The sequence below is a fragment of the Ovis canadensis genome, chromosome 11, assembly GCF_042477335.2.
Source record: "Ovis canadensis isolate MfBH-ARS-UI-01 breed Bighorn chromosome 11, ARS-UI_OviCan_v2, whole genome shotgun sequence".
In the NCBI taxonomy this organism is placed as follows: domain Eukaryota; kingdom Metazoa; phylum Chordata; class Mammalia; order Artiodactyla; family Bovidae; genus Ovis; species Ovis canadensis.
In genome coordinates, this window is record NC_091255.1 from 36,531,471 (window position 1) to 36,549,910 (window position 18,440).

Genomic DNA, 18,440 nt, shown 5'->3' on the forward strand with positions numbered 1-18,440 from the left:
TGCTGAAAATTAGTCAATAGCACCTACAATATTATGCCCACCTGTGTGTTATTTCCTGCAGAATCATAGAGGAGGAGCTAGGCTCTAGGGCCATTTTACTTACAGTACTCAACAGATGTTTCAGGCATTTTGTTCTTTATCTGTTATTTTACTCAGAAGCATATTATTAATAGATTTTTTTCTTGTGTCTGTGTCATAGCTGACATGTATGCCTTTTTGACATTTTTAAAAACTGGCTATCTTATTATTTTCACTGCAAAACAGTTTTTACCAAATCACAATAAAAAGAAAAAAGCTCTTGAAATCTTGTCATTTCAACAGATTAAGCCATTTTCATTTTTAAAAATTGCACTCAGCCTTTGTATGCATTTATAACTTGTGTATCAGTGGATATTTTTGTTCATGGTTCTTAGCATTTCTGATTATTATTATTTTTTCACTGTGGAGAGAAGAAACATACACTTACTTTGCTGTATGTTGTATCTTCCGGCTTCTTACACTGTTTGCCGAGTGCTCTGATGTGCTGCTAGGGTGGCAGCATGCTGTCATCCTCAAATTTCTCTTCATTATACTCGTAGGTTAGTTCTGTCTATTTATTCCTGGACCTCTGTTGTCATCTTTCTTTTGTTCCCTGTTTTGCCTTAGTACCTTAAGTAATTTATTCATAAATGGTGCATGAAAGTTGAACTCAGAGTCCTTGCATTGTTTACCCGTTCAGCAGACGGTTTGTCTTTTAGGGTGTCGTTAGAATTTCTGCCATTCTCCACCAGCCCCTGTGTACTTTTATGAATGTTTCATCCCCTACTTCTTTGCCCTGTTTTGCCACTGACTTCACCTGGGAGCCCCTTCCCCCTCTGACATCCTCTTCCACTGAGAAATCAAGGCTGTCTATTTACGCTTCGTTTTCTTCACTTTCCTTCTTTTAGTACTCTCCTCACTACCTCTGTTCTTCCTTTGTGTCTCAGTGGTGAAAGTATCACATTCCTGCTCACGGCTAATTTTGTCCCTCTGTGCTTTGCATCTCATTGCCTTGTCATCTTTATATCTCCTGTATCTTCAGCCTTTTACCATATATTTTAATATTTATGTGCAATGTTTATGTATACCATAATGTAATATAAATATATATTTCAGTTCAGTTGCTCAGTGGTGTCCGACTCTTTGCGAGCCCATGGACTGCAGCATGCCAGGCCTCCCTTTCCATCACCAACTCCCAAAGCTTGCTCAAACTCATGTCCATTGAGTCAGTGATGCCATCCAGCCAGCTCATCCTGTGTCATCCTCTTCTCATGCCCTCAATCTTTCCCAGCATCAGGGTCTTTTCCAGTGAGTCAGTTCTTCACATCAGGTGACCGAAGTATTGGAGCTTCAGCTGTCATTGTTTCCACTGTTTTCCCATCTATTTGCCATGAAGTGATGGGCCCAGATGCCGTGATCTTAGTTTTTTAAATGTTGAGTTTTAAGCCAGCTTTTTCACTCTCCTCTTTCACTTTCATCAAGAGGCTCTTTAGTTCCTCTTCGCTTTCTGCCATAAGGGTGTTGTCATCTGGGTATCTGAGGTTATTGATATTTCTCCCAACAATGTTGATTCCAGCTTGTGCTTCATCCCGCCCGGCATTTCACATGATGTACACTGCATATAAGTTAAGCAGGATGACAATGTACAGCCTTGACGTAGTTCTTTCCCAGTTTGGTCAGTCTGTTGTTCCATGTCTGGTTCTGTTAACTTCTTGACCTGCATGTAGATTTCTCAGGAGGTAAGTAAGGTGATCTGGTATTCCCATGTCTTTAAGAATTCTTCACAGGAGGCTTTGGTGTAGTCAATAAAGCAGAAGTAGATGTTTTTCTGGAACTCTCATGCTTTTTCTGTGATCCAGTGGATGTTGGCAATTCGATCTGTTTCCTCTGTGTAATGTGTAATATGTGCTGGATGAAGCATAAGCTGGAATCAAAGTTGCCGGGAGAAATATCGATAACCTCAGATACACAGGAAGTGAAGAACTAAAGAGCCTCTTGTTGAAAGTGAAAGAGGAGAGTGAAAAAGCTGGCTGGAAACAGTGGCTGACTTTATATCTTTGGGCTCCAAAATAACTGCAGATGGTGACTGCAGCCATGAAATTAAAAGACTCTTACTCCCTGGAAGGAAAGTTACGACCAACCTAGACAGCATAGTGAAAAGCAGAGACATTACGTTGTCAGCAAAGGTCCGTCTAGTCAAGGCTATGGTTTTTCCAGTAGTCATGTATGGGTTTGAGAGTTGGACTATAAAGAAAGCTGAGCGCAGAAGAATTGATGCTTTTGAACTGTGGTGTTGGAGAAGACTCTGGAGAGTCCTTTGAACTGCAAGGAGATCCAGCCAGTCCATCCTAAAGGAAATCAGTCCTGAATATTCATTGGAAGAACTGATGCTGAGTCTGAAGCTCCAATACTTTGGCCACCTGATGTGAAGAACTGACTCATTTGAAAAGACCCTGATGCTGGGAAAGATTGAAGGTGGGAGAAGGGGAAGACAGAGGATGAGATGGCTGGATGGCATCACTGACTCAATGGACATGAGTTTGAGTGAACTCCAGGAGTTGGTGATGGACAGGGAGGCCTGGTGTGCTGTGGTTCATGGGGTCGCAAAGAATCGGACACGACTGAGCGACAGAAGTGAACTGAATGTGTGATATATATAAATGTTAGATATACCTACTTTATATCTAACATTTATTTATTACACATTACACAATTTTTTAACCTTAAAAGCAAAAATAAAAGCCGTTATTCTTTCCTTCTACCCTGTGTCCCTCTTTAACTTTCAGTTTGTCTCTTTCCTTCCCAGCCAAGCTTCTGAGAGCTTGTCTCCATGTGTTTATTGTTAATATTTGTGACGGCATACTTGCTCCCCAGCTAGCCTTGTCTGGGTTCTTGTTTCCCACTCACTCCACTCAAGTTGCTCATTGATGATTTCAGCGCTGTCAAATCCAGTGGATGCTGCTCTATCCTCATTTTACTTGAACGTTCAATACTGACTTTTTTTTTTTGAAATGCCTACTTTCCTCTGCTCTTCTGATGATGTGTCATGTCTGCCTTGCGTCTTCCTGCCCGTTCTTCTTTGTCATCTTGTTGCCCTTTCATCTGCCTGCCCTTTCAGTATTGACTTTACTCAGAGTAGTTCTGACCTTAATTTTCTGATTATCTCCTTCACAGCCATGATTTCATCTCCTACTTGGTGTGGATATTGTCTTAAATCTGATTTCTAGGCCATTGTTTTTGAGTGCCAGGCCCAGTACTTGTATTAGGTTGTCTCACTGATGCCTCAGATACAACTTGTGCCTATTATATGATAGATCCTCATCTAATATCTGAAAGAATGTTTTGAATATAGGAAGTTAATGGCTCTCAATTTTTACTGTGTATGTGTCTGTTTAATAAGATGCTGAAAAAATGCTTATTTAGAGCTTATCCAACCTCTTTTCCTTCTTTTGTTATTTTACTGAGTCATGGTGGTGTTTTAGGAAAGGAAAAGAGAAGGAAGTTTCAGTCTGTTTTTGTTGCTGTTTCTTAATAGCTTTTATTGAAATTATGGGAGGATGGTTCTCAGAGTGAAATATTTTAGCTGTGGATTTAATTTACCAGTGCATTCCAAATCCCTTAGTGTCAAGGATAATAGGATTGGCGTGTTCTTTGCCCTTTTTTTTCCCTCATGGATTATAATCCCCTTCCTTCTCTCTCTCTCTTTTGCAAGGAGAGGGGTTTGATTTGGCAAAGTGTTTGTGGGAAGAGGGAGTTAGTGATACTTGTGTGTGATGGAAATTGATGGGAAACTTCTCTTTGTGTCATCTGTTGGTTTGTAGAGGCTGGCACTGGCCAGGTGTTGTGGTGACAGGTGCTAAGCAGGCACTCAATTTAGAGGTAAATGCTAAAGGGCTGGTGTCATTTTCAAATGAATTATTTAATTATAGGCAGAGGGTATAGACATTTTACAGTGTGCTATCAGAAGTAGAATAGAATTTAACTTCACATGAGGCATTGTAAATGCACTTATCCATTCTGATACACTAGAAACTAACGTGAAGCCCTGAAGAAAGAATTGGCCGCTTTAAAAAGTCCTCAATTGATGTTTTTGCGTTTTTTGTAATGTTTGCTTCCAAAACATATGCACACATCCAACCAGCCAACCAGCAGTCCAGAGGTCAGAGGGAAAACAGTGGATTAGGGCCAAGGGACCTGGGATCCATCTCTATCTACTATGCCATGTTTCTCTTAGTTGTAAAATGAGGATTATATCTGTATCCCTCAATAATACCGAGAGGGATAAGTATTCTGAGTTCATTAGAAAGGGAGCCAGCGTGAATATCCCTTTTTCCTACTAGAAAGGTGATTGATAATGGCTTAAATAGCCACCATTACCAACTGAGAGAATAAAGTTTGAGTCTTGAAATAGAAATGGTTTGAAATGCAAATTTTTATGTGCAGCTACTATTTTGACAACCTAATCATTCCTTCTTCCTTTTTAGGCTTTAGAATCCAAATTAGCAGCTTGCAGGAATTTTGCAAAGGACCAAGCATCACGAAAATCCTATATTTCAGGGAATGTTAACTGTGGGGTGATGAATAGCAATGGCACGAAGTTCTCTCGGTCAGGGCACACGTCTTTCTTCGACAAAGGGTAAGTTTTGGAAATTCTAAATGTTAATTTTTGGGTTAGTGAAGTTGCATATTATTGAGTTTATTGAACTTCGAAAAGATAAAGTCAGTTTGATAAATCTACCTGAATGAAGTGTTATCATTCAGATCTTAGGGGATGTGAAGTCTGTTATTGTCTTCTAGTCCCCATGGAGTCTGTTGCCCTGGGAACCCTGACTCTGAAGCTTCTGTCCTGGGAAGCAGACTCTGAAAGGCAGCCAGGGATTAAAGATGAATGTGATATGGTCTTTGTGTTTTCTCAAGGTGCTTCCAGGATAGTAGACTATCTTGGCAAATATTTGCTAAGAGTAGAAGAGAACATGGTGATCACATTATGTGTGAACTCTTCAACAAACCTTCTGTCTGAAGATTTTAGAAAAAATATAAGACCACTGGATCAAGTACAGCTTAGGACAGAAAAAGTTTTGTAGGATGTGAAGATATTTTGGGGGGAATTGAGAATTAAAAAATTGTCATAAGATTAAAGCAGCAATACATTATTAATGCAAAAAAATTTTTGGTGCAGAATATATAAAGTAAAAATACATGTCATCTGTTTTCACACTATTTTTGCATCTTTACAGTTATTCATGTATTCATCTATACAGTTAAGCACGTAAAATCATCTTATGCATCTGCTCTGCTTTTAAAAACTTATGAGATACCTTAAATACTGCTTGCAACATGCCTATGGTGACTGATACTGCCAGTAGCTTTCCATGTCAGTACATATTGTTCTGCTTCAATTAAAGGGAAAAAACCACAAAACACTGCATGGTTATACTGTTGTATGGGTGTGCCTTGGTCTAGGTAACTGGTTAGAGCCTGTGGTCTGGAATGCTGACCTTGGGACTTAAGGTGGCTGGCAGTGGAGTTAGCTGAGGCACCAGTGGTCTGTGTCTCTGCTTTGAGTTAGAGGGGCCATAGGTCCTTGTTCTGTGAAAGCAATATAGAAATCTTCCTAGTTACCTAAAGGAATTTGTATTTTCTGCTTTCCTCAGTGACGGTGGTACATTTGTAGAGAACCTGATTGTTTTAAATTTATTTTATACTGGACTATAGCCGAGTAACAGTGTTGTGATAGTTTTAGGTGGACAGCAAAGGGACTGGACCATACATATACATACGCCCATTCTCCCCCAGTGGGGGACCTGATTTGATATGTAGTCCACTCTTTAAAGCTTTTTGTTGTTCGTCCTTGTGGAGTGGAGTATTCTGGTTTCTCTTTCTCCCTCAAGAATTCTACCTCAAAGTACGTGTATTTCATTAGGGAGCATATTCTCAAATAATATATAAATCAGGGCTTTCTTTATACACATTACATTAAAAGCCCATTCTAAAATGTCAACATATAAATCAGAGTTTTATTCTAACCATTGGGGCTCCCCAGTGGTGGTAGGAATAAAATTAATATTCCTTAGGTTTAGGAGTTTCAGGCAGCCTTGAGGAGTGCCATTTTTATACTGTAATGGAAAGTGTGAAATAAAAAGGTAGATATATTTACATTAGATGTAGCATTTTCCGAGAACAATACAGCGAAAGTTTAAGGAAGTCTTCCTGAGTGTTGGAAATAGTGCCTAATGATTTTTCCTGGAGCTTATAGCTACTTCTAAACAGTAGTTATTCATCTGTCTGGACTATTTCTTATGGGCCGTAGGCCCCTTGTGATGTAAGAAGAGGCAAAACTGTAAATAGATTGATCTGGCAGATGCCTTTGCGAAAAAATAGTCCTTAGAACAGTCATGACGAAGGAGGCATAATATCATCAGTTCAGGCTCACCATTCTGTCTTCTTACCAGGGCAGTGATTGCCCAGAGAGGAACCCAGTCTAGGCAGATGGGAGAGGATTCAGGGTCACCTGAAACCAGGAGGGGCCCTGGGCACTGTGACAGAGCCCCTGAAGATCCTAGGTGTAGGATAGGCTTTATGTCCTGAACTGAACCTGGAAATATGCTTCTTGATAGAAATAGATACAGATGGTGTTTAGGATTGTGGAGGACCTGATTAAATAGTACAGATTTTTAATTTTACTCTATTAACAATAAATATTTTTTGTGGACTGGCCTTTTCTTAAGTGTTGAGTTGGTATGGTAAACAAATGGTATATGCACACTCAAATATGAACCTATTATTGCTTGAGTTGTGTGTATCTAGTTGCCGTCTTCCTGAGGATAACTCTTATGTGGGTTTTGCAGTGTTCTTACTTCCTTGATCCTTTGCTTTGATTTTGGCTACTTTCTGACCTGCCTGGCTTTTTACCTCTGGCCTTCCTTCCTGCTGACCTAGCCACTAGATAAAAACCATGATGGCTTATACCTGCTGCAAAAGGAAGGGGTAAATATCCCCACTCCCAAAGCCATTATTGCATCTAACTGGTTGAAAGAAAAAGTGCCAGTTCTGGTAGAAGCGTAGGTTGCAGTTTCAGCATGAGAAGAAGCTTTTCATTGGAGAAAAAACCTTTGGCTCCAGAAGTTGCCTGGCATGCCTCTCACTCCTAAGGAGTCTGTCTGTGGCACTGTTAACTGTAGTTTTCCTGACGCTCCTAGGAGCCCACAGAAACGTTGTTTGGGAGAGTTGGTTTGCATGCGTGTGCAAGTATGTGAGTGTACATGTATGCACTGTGCCCTCTTGCCTCCCACAGAATCCTCAGATGGGGTGAGTCTTGACCACATAAACATAAAGCCTTCTTGTTATATATTGCTTTATGGGTTCTGAAACTACAGTGTAAGTTCTGGTTAGTGGAGGGCTTCTTGGAGTCAGGATTTTATCTAGTCTGTGTTGATGTCACCAGTTCCTAAAATGTGGGTCGCTGGGCCTGTTTCTCCGTGTTGCTTTGCTTCCTCCAACCTGTACCAGCTGTTCACATCACTCATCCATAAAGATGCTAGTTCACAGGTAGCACAGCTACTTGAGTTCCCCCCAAAATGTTCTTTTTCCTCCATAGCTTTTGTTTAGTTTCTTCTGCCCTAATTTTGTAAGCCAGCGTGATTTCTTTCAGGCTGTTTGTAGGTGAGCGTAGACAAATTTTAGGGCATAGTGTGAAAATAGTATTTTATTACTGTTTAATGTTTTTTCCTTTTTTTATTAGGCAAGAAAAAGTCATATTTCCCACGTTGTTCATGGGTAACTGAATTTGTTTGCTGTGCTCTTTCATTCTTAATCATGGTGTGTGGTGGAAGACGCATTCACATTAACAAATGGGTTTACTAACTGCATGGGGCTGACTCTGCTTTAACCAGCTTCCAGCCCATGAGTGAACTTGCAAGTTCTTGTTTGGTTTGACTGTGTACATTATTTCTAGTTCAGCTGTGCAAACAAAAACAAGCAATTGGTAGTGGTCCCGGGGCGGTTGTGAATGGGCTGATGTACTCCTGTACAGGGTGCTGTAGAGAGGACACCAGCAGTCTGGGGTGGGGATCAGGGTCACTGCCAGGCTCTGGGACCACATTTGACTGCCTCCATGGGCCTGGGGTGCTTCCTGTTACCCGTGTCTTCTGTTTTCTCAGCACTGGTGATAGTGGATTCTTGCTGTGTGGGGCCTCACCTCTGTGCTCATGCTTGTGTTCCTCAGGAAAGTGGAGTGGTAGCTGGGGACGTGTGTGTAAAATCTACCTTCCTTTTGAGGAACGTATGTTTCAGTTGCGGAGCCTGGGCTGAGGACTGGAGCTACGCTGGGCTTCCATTTCTCCTTCTAACTGGATGGACGGGTCTGGAGGTGGCCTGTCTCCTCTCCTGAACTAGCTGTAGCGCCTCTGTTCCTTTTTTCTCCTGCCCTCTCAGGTGAACTGTTCTTGCTCTGGCAGATTTAGTCCCCAGGCTTTATCTATATTGTGTTAATTTTATTGTCCTCCCGACCAGCTTCTGAACCCTTCTTTTAGTTCTTCTGTTGGCCATTTACAACTGACCTTCATTCCTTGTCTTAGCTGGGTTTTCTATTTTTCAGACTCTTAAACTAGATTTTCATGGTAAGATCATGAAATTTCATAGCTTCTGGAACCCTTTTTACATAGATGATTTCCAGATCTGTATCTCCATCTTTGCCCATTCTTTCTCCGTTCGGTCCTGTGTTGTCCACTGGGACATTTCCCTTCGGCTTTTTGGCTGCTCCCTGAGACCAAATGTGTTGAGTATGGAGGTGTTTCTTCTCTCAGAAACCTTTCCTTATTGCACACTTTTCAGTTCCCTCAAGGGACTTCACTAGACTGAGAATTCTCCCTCTGGGTTCAGCTTCCTTCTGGTCTTTTACTTATTACTTCTTAACTCAGAGAAGTCTTAGTGAGAACCCTGCTGGATTGTTGTTCTCTCTTCCACCCAACTTTCAGAGTCAGAATTCCCATTTCCAGCCACACAGGGAAGCTACTTACTTAGTTTCTTCGTTTCTTTTCATATTTTGGATTGCACTGTGTATTTTTCCTATTAGAGCTGACCCGCATTGGGAGCACCAAGTGGGTTGCTCGTGGAGCTTCTCGGACGTCCTTGGGTGGGAGAAGGCTGGGAAAGGATGCTGGCCTGGGTATGCGGAGGCAGGTTGTGAGCCCAGGTCCCCAGTGACAGGCTCACGGGGTGAGCTTGGTGAACAGTGGACCTTCTGTTTTTATTTCCTTGGCAATATAACAGTGGGGATGAACTTGACATTCTTTAAAGGTCCATTGTGCTTGAAAATGCAGAAAGCTCAGTTCTAAACCTACATGTGGGGCCATCCTCAAATTTGCTGCTTTTGCCCGCCCTTTGGAACAGGGGTTAGGTTCTTCTCGGTACCCAGCAGTGCTTCCTTCTGCCAAGTTTTGGGGGCTGTCTAGCCATGCCTGCTGCCATGCTCTGACAGGCTGGGAATCTGATGGTCAGTGTTCAGGGCTGAAGCTCTTTGTGAGGCTGCCTAGTTCTCCCTGAGGTTCTAGGAGAGGCAGGCATCGGGACTCGGGGACCAAGCAAACAAATGACAGACAAATGGCTGCTTCTGCGAGCGCAACAATGGCATATAGAGTCTCTGTCTCCAGAAAAGAGGGACAGGCACTTAGTTTTGGCAGGATGGAGAGGGATGATTTCAAGTTTTCAAATGTGATGAAGCTCAAAGATCAGACCTCCCCAACCCAAAGAGAGAAGAGAAAATTCTGAGTGTGCATCACTGAGGTGGGGAGAGAGAACCCTTGTCAGAGCCCCTCCCATTGCTCTTGGCCTGTGTAGGAGGCTTGATTTCCAACTCAAAACCTACACTCAGATTAGTTTCTTCAGATGTGCACTGTTTCTTCAGAGTAGTCGAGGGTCATTAGTCCAGTCTCTTTGCATGCCTGTTTCTCCATGAGATTACCCTCACTTCCGCAGTGTATGAAACCGTCATCTTGGTGGCGAATGTGTGTCTGTGTTTTGTTTTGTTTCAGAGAATCTGTGTCCATGAGTCTATATATTCAACTCCCTGGGCCCCTCAGATGAGTAGGCCAGTGCGGACAGTGGTGGGCATGTGTGGGGCAGTTCGGCCCCTTACAGTTGGCTGCATCTCCCAGGCTGTGAATGAGACCCATTTCCCTAGGAAGTTTTTCAGTACGGAAGGGCTGCAGTGGCTTCCTGAGAGGGGTTCCAGGCCTTGCACGCTCTCCCTCACGCCTTCCTGCGGCTGCACTGCCCGGTGGCTGGGGCGGGGCAGGGTCCTGGCTGCGGGCACTTGTGTGGGTGGGGCTGGTGTCTCCTGAGCCTGCAGAGAAGCATCCCCATCTGGCTTGCTTGCTGAACCATCTAAAAAAGTTATTTTTCTCCCCCTTATTTAAGATATTCATGTACATTGTAGGAGATTTGGGAAACAAAAAAGTACAAAGTAGTAGATAAAATTTACCCACAACTCAGAGGGAAGAAAAGTAACTACTGTTAAATTTTGCTTTTATGATATATGTGAGTGTGTATGAGTGCCCGCATCCTCACACATTCTAGGTTTAGCTCTGTGGATAGCAGTGTCTAGCTATATAAGGGGTTATAGCCCAGAACGTATGCTATTAATTTTTTTCTTCATACTGTTGAGCATATCCAGTTTGGTAACCTGCTGCTTTTTCCACCTAGCATTAATTGCATTCGGAATATTTCCCATGCTGTTAAGAACTCTGAAATGTATTTTTAAAGGCCATGTAATATTTCACGGGTTGTACACTTTTTAGCTGGTTCCCTGCTGGTAGACATTTAACCTGCTCTGTTGGGAAGTGAGTCAGGGCTGCAGCCACCGTGGCCAGTGTGATGAGGTTGCCGAGAAGAGAGTCATCCCGTTGCTGTGGGACTGGGGTGCTCGATGCTGTGCTCTCCTTTGGGCCATCAGGATTCTCCTTGGGGCCAGGAAAAGGAATACTTGTAGAGAGCAGATGAATTATGCTGTGTGTCGAGTGATTTTAAATGACAATCTTTTTCTCTTCCCCTTCCCTTCTCCGCTCTGGTCACCCCCACAGGGCAGTAAACGGCTTTGACCCAGCTCCTCCTCCTCCTGGTCTGGGCTCCTCGCGCCCGTCGTCAGCACCGGGTATGCTGCCACTCAGTGTGTGAGTGCCCGGCCTCCAGATGGGGGCTCCTGCCCCCCTCCAAGCACCAGGACACCCACGCCTCACCCCTCGGTGCCTGGGCCCAGCTCGTGCCCCTCCGCCCGCCTCCCCACGGCTGGCAGAGGGCAGGCTGCATGCAGTGGCGGCTGCTGGGCCCAGTCCGGCCCCAGGACTCTGCGCGATATCAATACTGGCTATTTTCTCTTCTCGCCGTAGTGCCGTTGGTTTCACATGATTGCACTTTTGTGGGTCACAAGGTGATACATGCGTGTATTACTCGGTCACTGGATGCAGAAGTACCCATTCATCACAGCATCTCCTAGCCCCACCCTGCTGTACCGATAGGATTTAGTTGTGTTTAGGACATTGCAGATCTTCTAGAAGTTCTTCCCCAAATCAGGTCAACTTGTGGTCTCCTGAGCTCTCAGCCAAGCGTCTCCAGTGCTGATGATCATGTGTTCCCCCCACCCCCCAGGTTGGGCCTGTGGATGGTGAAGAGTCAGGAAGGCCACTGAACTAGGGAGCATTTTCTGCACCTTCTGGTTTTACTTTCTCAGTTATCATTCCGTAGACTTGCCTCCCCGAGCAGCCACAAAGGCCCGTCTGAGATAGCAGGAGCTTTGGGGCCTGGGTGCTCTCAGGGCTGGGCCCTGCCGTCTCCTCCTCCACTGGCTCAGACTTGGGGGAGGGGGGGCGGCCGCCCTCTCGGCAGCTCTCTGGTCCTTTAGTGAAATGACATCTTCAGAGCGCTTTTGTTTTGTCTCCGGAGGGCCTGTCCCATTGTGTCAGGTTGCATGGCCTGATTCCAGGGGCCGGCTGGTGGCAGCTCCGGGGGGCAGACTGACCATAAGTGGTCCTCCCTGTGCATCCTTTGATTACTCTCATGCTGCATTTACTGTTTACATTTGTTTTATTGTACATAGGTTTGTAAACATTATTGCCTAAGATATTTGTATATAACTTGGGCTTTGTAGCTTTTATTTATTCAGAACTCATATGGCATGTTAAAGACTTATGATGGTGTCCTACTCCGGGCAGCTGTATAGGATCATCATGTGGTTAAAAAAAATACTTCCCCTCGAAAAAATCTTTTAATGTGGAAACAATAAATTTCACAGAAAAAAAAAAAGGATTGAGGTTGCTTTATTGGGTTTCTGCCATCTTGCGAGAGAAGAGCCGGAGTGGAAGCCAGGTTCCAAGTTCACTTCTGTTCTGACACTGGACACAAGATGGACAGCAGCCACAGAACCAGGCATAGAAAATTCTTGTGGCCTTGTGATGTGTCTGATGTGCTGAGCAGATGTCTTCATGCTGATTTTTATCTTTTTTTTTAAAAAATTGAAGTATGGTCCAATTTTACACAAATTACAGATAATACAGTATTGTGGTTCACAGTTTTTAAGTTATATTCCATTAATAGTTACTGTAGAATACAGGCTGTATTCCCTGTGTTGTACAATACGTCCTTGTGGTTAATTTATTCCTCAGGATGACTGTGGGTTCTGGTTTCTGCTCTTAGCTGTGATTTCCGGGAGTAGCCTGAGAATGGCCCTGGCCCTGTGTGGACCTCTGGGAGGAAGGGCCTGGACTTTGAAGGAGACGACTTGCTAAGTCCTAGAGTAACTGCAGTGGGTCCAGGAGACTAGTCCTCTTGTTGGGCTGCTTTTTACAAAACGTGCTGGTATTCTGGGATCAGAGGTTACTTGGGTCTGGGCTTCTCTCCTCATCCCTTGATGGAACTTAAGGAACAAGTAAACTCTGGGGGTCTGTACGACTGTGTCAGATTCTGAGCTCTGCTTACACAAAGAGCATAAACAGAATCGCTTTTGTCATTTTAAAACTATATGTAAATGAAAACTAAGTGATTCCAGTTTCTAAGTGAATAAACATTGAGGTGTAGGATACATTAAATTTTTTTTCTTCTGTCTGTCAGTTCGCCGGCAGGAATAGCTTCTCTGAGTTGTTCCTGGAGATTTTGTCATAAGCTGACCCATAAGAGATGCTCGCTCTTGTGTGTGTGTCTGTGTGTGTGTGTGTGCGCTCTGCCCAGCCCTGCTGGCTGAGAGTTGAGAACTCCAAGCCTCTCACTGACAGGCAGTCTCCCAGCTTCTCTCCTGGCCATCATGGAAGGGGCTGGATGAGGTCAGAGGTGTCAGACCTCCATCTCTATGCAGGAGCCCCACATCTAAAGCACAACGCACAGAGCTGCTCTAGTTAAAGCGAAGATGAGTTCTGGAGCTTGAATCCTTGTCCCTGGCTCCCCAGCGACATCTCAGTTCCTCCCCAGCTGCGGACCCCTGGGATCATCTCACCAGACAACTCTGTCAGTTGTTATTCAGGCAACGGCTGGGAGTGGTGCTTATGTGTTGTTCTTTGATGTCACCACTTCTGCTTTGGGTCCAGGAGAGCGCAGGCCAGGTCCGTGAAAGCATGGTGGAGTAGGCTGCCTGCTCACTTTGTGGGGGTGGAGTGGGAACTCCCTTGAAGTTCTGGTTTTGTTACAATTGCAGCACCATTGGCATATGACCCCCTGAGGAAGCTGCTTGATTCCTTGGGCTTCTTTCAGCTTTCCAGGTCTTCCTCCACTTAAAGTGGGACAGTGTTCTGATAAATCCATTCATTGTAAATTGAAAATGCATTTACTACATCTAACCCCCTGACCATCACAGCTTAGCCCTGTCTACCTTAAACATGCTCAGAACATTTGAATTAGCCTACAGTTGGGCAAAATCATCTAATACAAAGCCTGATAATAAGTGTTGACTGTTGTATATAATTGATTGAATACTGTACTGAAAGTGAAAAATGGAATGGTCATCTGGGTGCAGAATGGCTGTCGTCATATCTATCATGTGGCTGACTGGGAAATGCCCTGCCAGTGTTGTGTGAGAGGATCGCACCGTGTATTGCTACCTGGGAGAAGATGAAAATCTAAAATTCAGTGTGGTTTCTATTGATTGTTTTGCTTTTGCATCATGGTAGAGTCAAAAAATCTGTAAGTCAGACCATTGTAAGTCAGTGACCGTTTGTATCTGGCTCACGATGCTGCTTTGTACACGTTCACATAGAGCCTTTGCTTCCCGGTCTGAAAGGTCTGTGTATTGTTTGCCTATCTAATCTCCTCTGAGTGGGCCCTCCTCCTAGCGCTGCAGAATTGCCTGTGTGTGCAGCTCTCACTGAAACCTTCAGGAATGAGCCCTCCTCCGGGCTGGTTCCATGTGGTGGTCTCCCCTGCATGGGCGTGGAGGGGGTGAGCTTCCCGGTGGCCAAGGACAGCTTCTTGCTTCCAGGTATTTTCATCTCACTACTCATTCCCATCCCTTGCTCCTGAAACTTCGTCGTCCTGCTAGGTGCCAGAGCTGGGTTGTGGGGTCACCAGTGAGGTGAGGGAGAGCTGTATATTGTGACCCGGGAGCAGGATGAGCTGGTTTTTCCTCAGTTTACAGAAGGGAAAGCAAGCCCAGGGTTTAGGTGACTGGCCTGAGCTCACACAGCTGGTTCATGGGAAAGCCAGGTTTGGAAAGGGGCCCAGTGTCCTTTTCTGCTGTTTACCACTTCATCAGACTGGAGGCTTCTCTGGTCTTGACTCTGACTTGTGTCAGGAGGTGAGCTGGTTCTGAGTGCTTGGAAATGATGCTTGAGGGGGCGGCAGGAGGAGCACAGTGGCTCACGGCTCATCCACACGCCTCCTCCCCGTGTCAGTTGGTGTTGGCTTTGTTTCTCTCAGGCTGCACTGGAGCTGCCATTAGCATCTTCTCCGAGCCATGGTGGAAGCTGGCACTTGTAGGGAAGGGGACATGAGGACATGATCTTGGGTGGAGCAGTGGCTTCAGAGGCAGCCTGTAGCCGGGGAGTATCCAGCTTGGCCGCTGGTGGGAACAGGGCCCGAGGGAGATGGGCCCAGGCTGTAAGTTGTCTGCGTTGTTTGCGCAGAGGATGCTAAGATAAGTCTTTTCTGTGTTTTTTGACTTCATGGGTGGTTTTTCTCTCTGTAATCTGCCTCAAAATTTGAAGCAAATTGAGGGCACTAGCTTGGCCTTTAAAATATAAATGTGTTACTTGATATTTTTTAAGAAAAATGAGAGTGGAGGCAGGTGGCATCTTTGCAATCATGTTCCTGTGACTTGGAGCATCTTATCTGAAAACTGGTCCCATGGCTGTTAAAAATATGATATACGGGGATGTGTGTGTGTGTGTTAGTTGCCCAGTCGTGTCCTACTTTTTGAGACCCATGGACTATAGGCCCACCAGGCTCCTCTGTCCATGGAATTCTCTAGGCAAGAAATACAGTAGCCCTTAAAAATTTTTTTTTATAATTTTATTTATTTTTGGCTTTGCTGGGTCTTTGTTGCTGCTCATGAACTTTTCTCTGGTTGGTGAGCAGGGCTGTTCTTTATTGTGGTGCATGAGCTCTAAGGCGTGCAGGCTTCAGTAGTTGTAGCACGTGGCTCAGTAGTGGCAGCTCCCACACTCTAGAGCACAGGCTCAGTAGTTGTGGTACATGGGCTTAGTTGCTCTGCAGCATGTGGGATCCTCCCAGATCAGAGAATGAACTTGTGTCTCCTCCATTCGCGGGCAGAGTGTTTACCACCGAGCTACCAGGGAAGCCCCTTTTTTTAATTTTAAGGAGGAAAAGTCTCTAGTAATACTAATGTAACAGGCTTCTTATGTAAGATAGCCCACATGAAGAGGAGGCCAATTTGAAAACAGGATAAAGCTTATGGTGTTGGTGTTCTGCACGTGGGGTAATACTTTACTCTGCTGCCCACCTGCACCCACAAGAGTTAATGTTTCCTGTCAGCTCTGAAGTCTTCACCAAGCGAAGCTGAACAGATGTTTCACTAGTGCACTTGTGGGGTGTTTTCAAGTTTGCTGCCCCTGTTAACATAGGGGAGATCCTGCCCGGATCATGGTTTGCAGGCGGAGGTCTAGGATAAGGGTGCTGGGCTGGCAGGCCTGGGCGGGTTTTCTGACACATGCCTGCATCAGCAGTGATGTCATGTGAGGCTCAGAGCTTGAATTACCCTCTGTTAAGTTTTGAATCAATCTAACAATGTGATAAGCTGTAACTACTCGTCTGTGGTAGTAAGAACAAAGTCAGTCTCAGTAGCATTAATACAAACGTCTGCTGGTGGGGGAATGCCGTGGTTAGGATAACCGCTCAGCTGGACAAGTGACCATGGAGCCACTGACCTGTAAGTCATGCGCATCCATGCGTCAGTAAGAAAAGGACACAAAATCGATGAACACGCAGTTGCAGCTTTCTAAAACAGAAGTGAAGTGAAAAGATGGACTAGTTTTACTCTGTGGATCCTAAATTTTCCTGTTAAGTGGCCCAAATTTTGAAGCCACGAGACTGATTTTCTTTCACTGAAGACATGTGCTAGGAGTTGTGAGATCTAAGTAGCACAAAGCAGGGGCTACCTGGACCTGCCAGGTGACTGGGCTGAGGCCTCCTTGGGGAAATTTTACCACGCAGATGCCCTTAGGTTCCACCCCAGAACTGCCTAGTGAGGAGAGTTCTGTATTTCATAGATGCTTAAGTGCCAGCAATCATAAGACATACCTTTATTTTGTAAAGCAGTAGAAGTGTGCAATTCTAACTATGAAAATGCTTATTATTAAGACTTTGTATTTAAATTTATGTTTGGCTGTGCTTTGTTGCTACATGGGCTTTCTCCAGTAGTGGAGCGTGGGCTTCTCATTGCAGTAGCTTCTCTCGTTGCAGAGCATGGGCTCTAGAGCTCAGGTTTCAATAGGGGCTTTGCTGCTCCACAGAATTTGGAATCTTCCTGGATCAGGGATCAAACCCATCGTCTCCTACATTGGCAGGCGGATTCTTATCCACTGAGCCGTTGGCAAAGCCCCAAGACTTTGTATTTATTTAAAGAGCCCTTCTAGACTTTATGCAAATTTTCATCATATCACACTTATTTAATTCATGTACAGAAAGGAAAATGTGAGACATACTCCTAGACTTCACATTGTAATTCCGATGTTCTGAATTGTGTCTTGACCCAAGGGGTCCTTTTCCATGTTTTCCTGAGCAATGTCATCCTCTGCGGCACAGTGAGCACTGGCTGTGCAGCTCTGCTCCGCTGCTGGCTCCAGAACTTTCTTCTAAGCTGCTGATACTCTCACTACAAGATCTGGTGCTGGGCTTTAATGACCTCACCAGGAGTCAGGCAGTGACAACCACATGACAGCTGCCACCTCTTGAAGGTGATTGTGGGGTGCCTGAGTTGACACACGTGCGAACAGGAGCATCTCAGCTTCCATATGGTATGGTCCTTGACGGAGGCAGCACTCTGCTCAGATGTCCCAGTCAGATCCAGTGTTGAACAGTCCGATTATGTCACATTACATCTTGAGTAAGCTTCACTACATCCAGTTAGTGGGCATGGAATCTATTATTGGCCTTCTTTGAAAAAATAAACAGGCCTCACTGCTGTAATGCATCAAACGTGAGTTTGTAATCTTGGCTTAAGGCTTGGGGACATGATCATACTTGTACATGTGGTACACAGACGCTGTAATTATGGTAATCATACTTTGTGTGTGTGGTACATGGATGCTGTAATTACGGTAATCATACTTTGTGCATGTACATGGATGCTGTAATTACGGTAATCATACTTTCTACATGCAGTACATGGTGGTGTAATTAGGGTTAACATTCTTGGGAAACTGGTATTATCATGTCAATATACCCTTACTGATAAGTTTCGTACTACATTTCTGAAAAGGATTGTATGAGACATTTCACATGATTTGCTAGATTCCCAAAAGATGGTGGCTACATAAGGAAGTAGACTGCCCGGTTGGTCCTGATGGTGCACAGATGCAGTATTTCAGCAAACGCGCAGTATTTGGGAAAGCTCTCGGGGCCGGGACTGGGAAACCTCTGTGGATGGGGACTCCCCTCAGCTTTCAGCCATGGGCTTCCCTCAGGCCTGCCTGCCTAACTAGGGGGTGAGGAGCCATCGTGTCCACTTTCTAGATTCTAACTCATGGACTGTTGTGATTTTTTTTAAGGAAGTGGTGGTTCCTAGAGTCTGAACTGTGGGCTCTTCCTGTCTTGATAAACATGTCTGTTGTCATAGCAACATTGGCTTCAGGAGGAAAGGGACATGAGTCAGTGATACCCAGAGCCATAGGGAAGGCTGGTTAAGAATTTGGTTTCTACCTCATTTCATTTTAGTTGAGGTTTCCAGGGAGGGGGAAGGTTGGTGACAGAAAGGGTGCTTGTCTTCC

At 44.6% G+C, this 18,440-nt stretch overlaps 1 protein-coding gene across 11 annotated transcripts in view; it reads left to right on the forward strand.

Moving 5' to 3' along the window:
• NDEL1 (nudE neurodevelopment protein 1 like 1) overlaps nucleotides 1–12,315 on the forward strand; it is a 47,628-nt gene extending 35,313 nt beyond the window's left edge. For 6 of the 11 annotated variants that reach the window (XM_069603519.1, XM_069603516.1, XM_069603518.1 and 3 more), the window contains 2 exons: nucleotides 4,503–4,654; nucleotides 11,097–12,315. In XM_069603519.1, the coding sequence (XP_069459620.1) occupies nucleotides 4,503–4,654; nucleotides 11,097–11,190 (246 nt within the window). In that variant the 3' untranslated portion in view covers nucleotides 11,191–12,315. Of the gene's footprint in view, nucleotides 1–4,502; nucleotides 4,655–7,759; nucleotides 7,795–11,096 lie in introns of all 11 variants that reach the window. The other 5 variants (XM_069603525.1, XM_069603523.1, XM_069603526.1 and 2 more) reach the window with 1 other exon arrangement.
• Nucleotides 12,316–18,440: the final 6,125 nt, after the last annotated feature.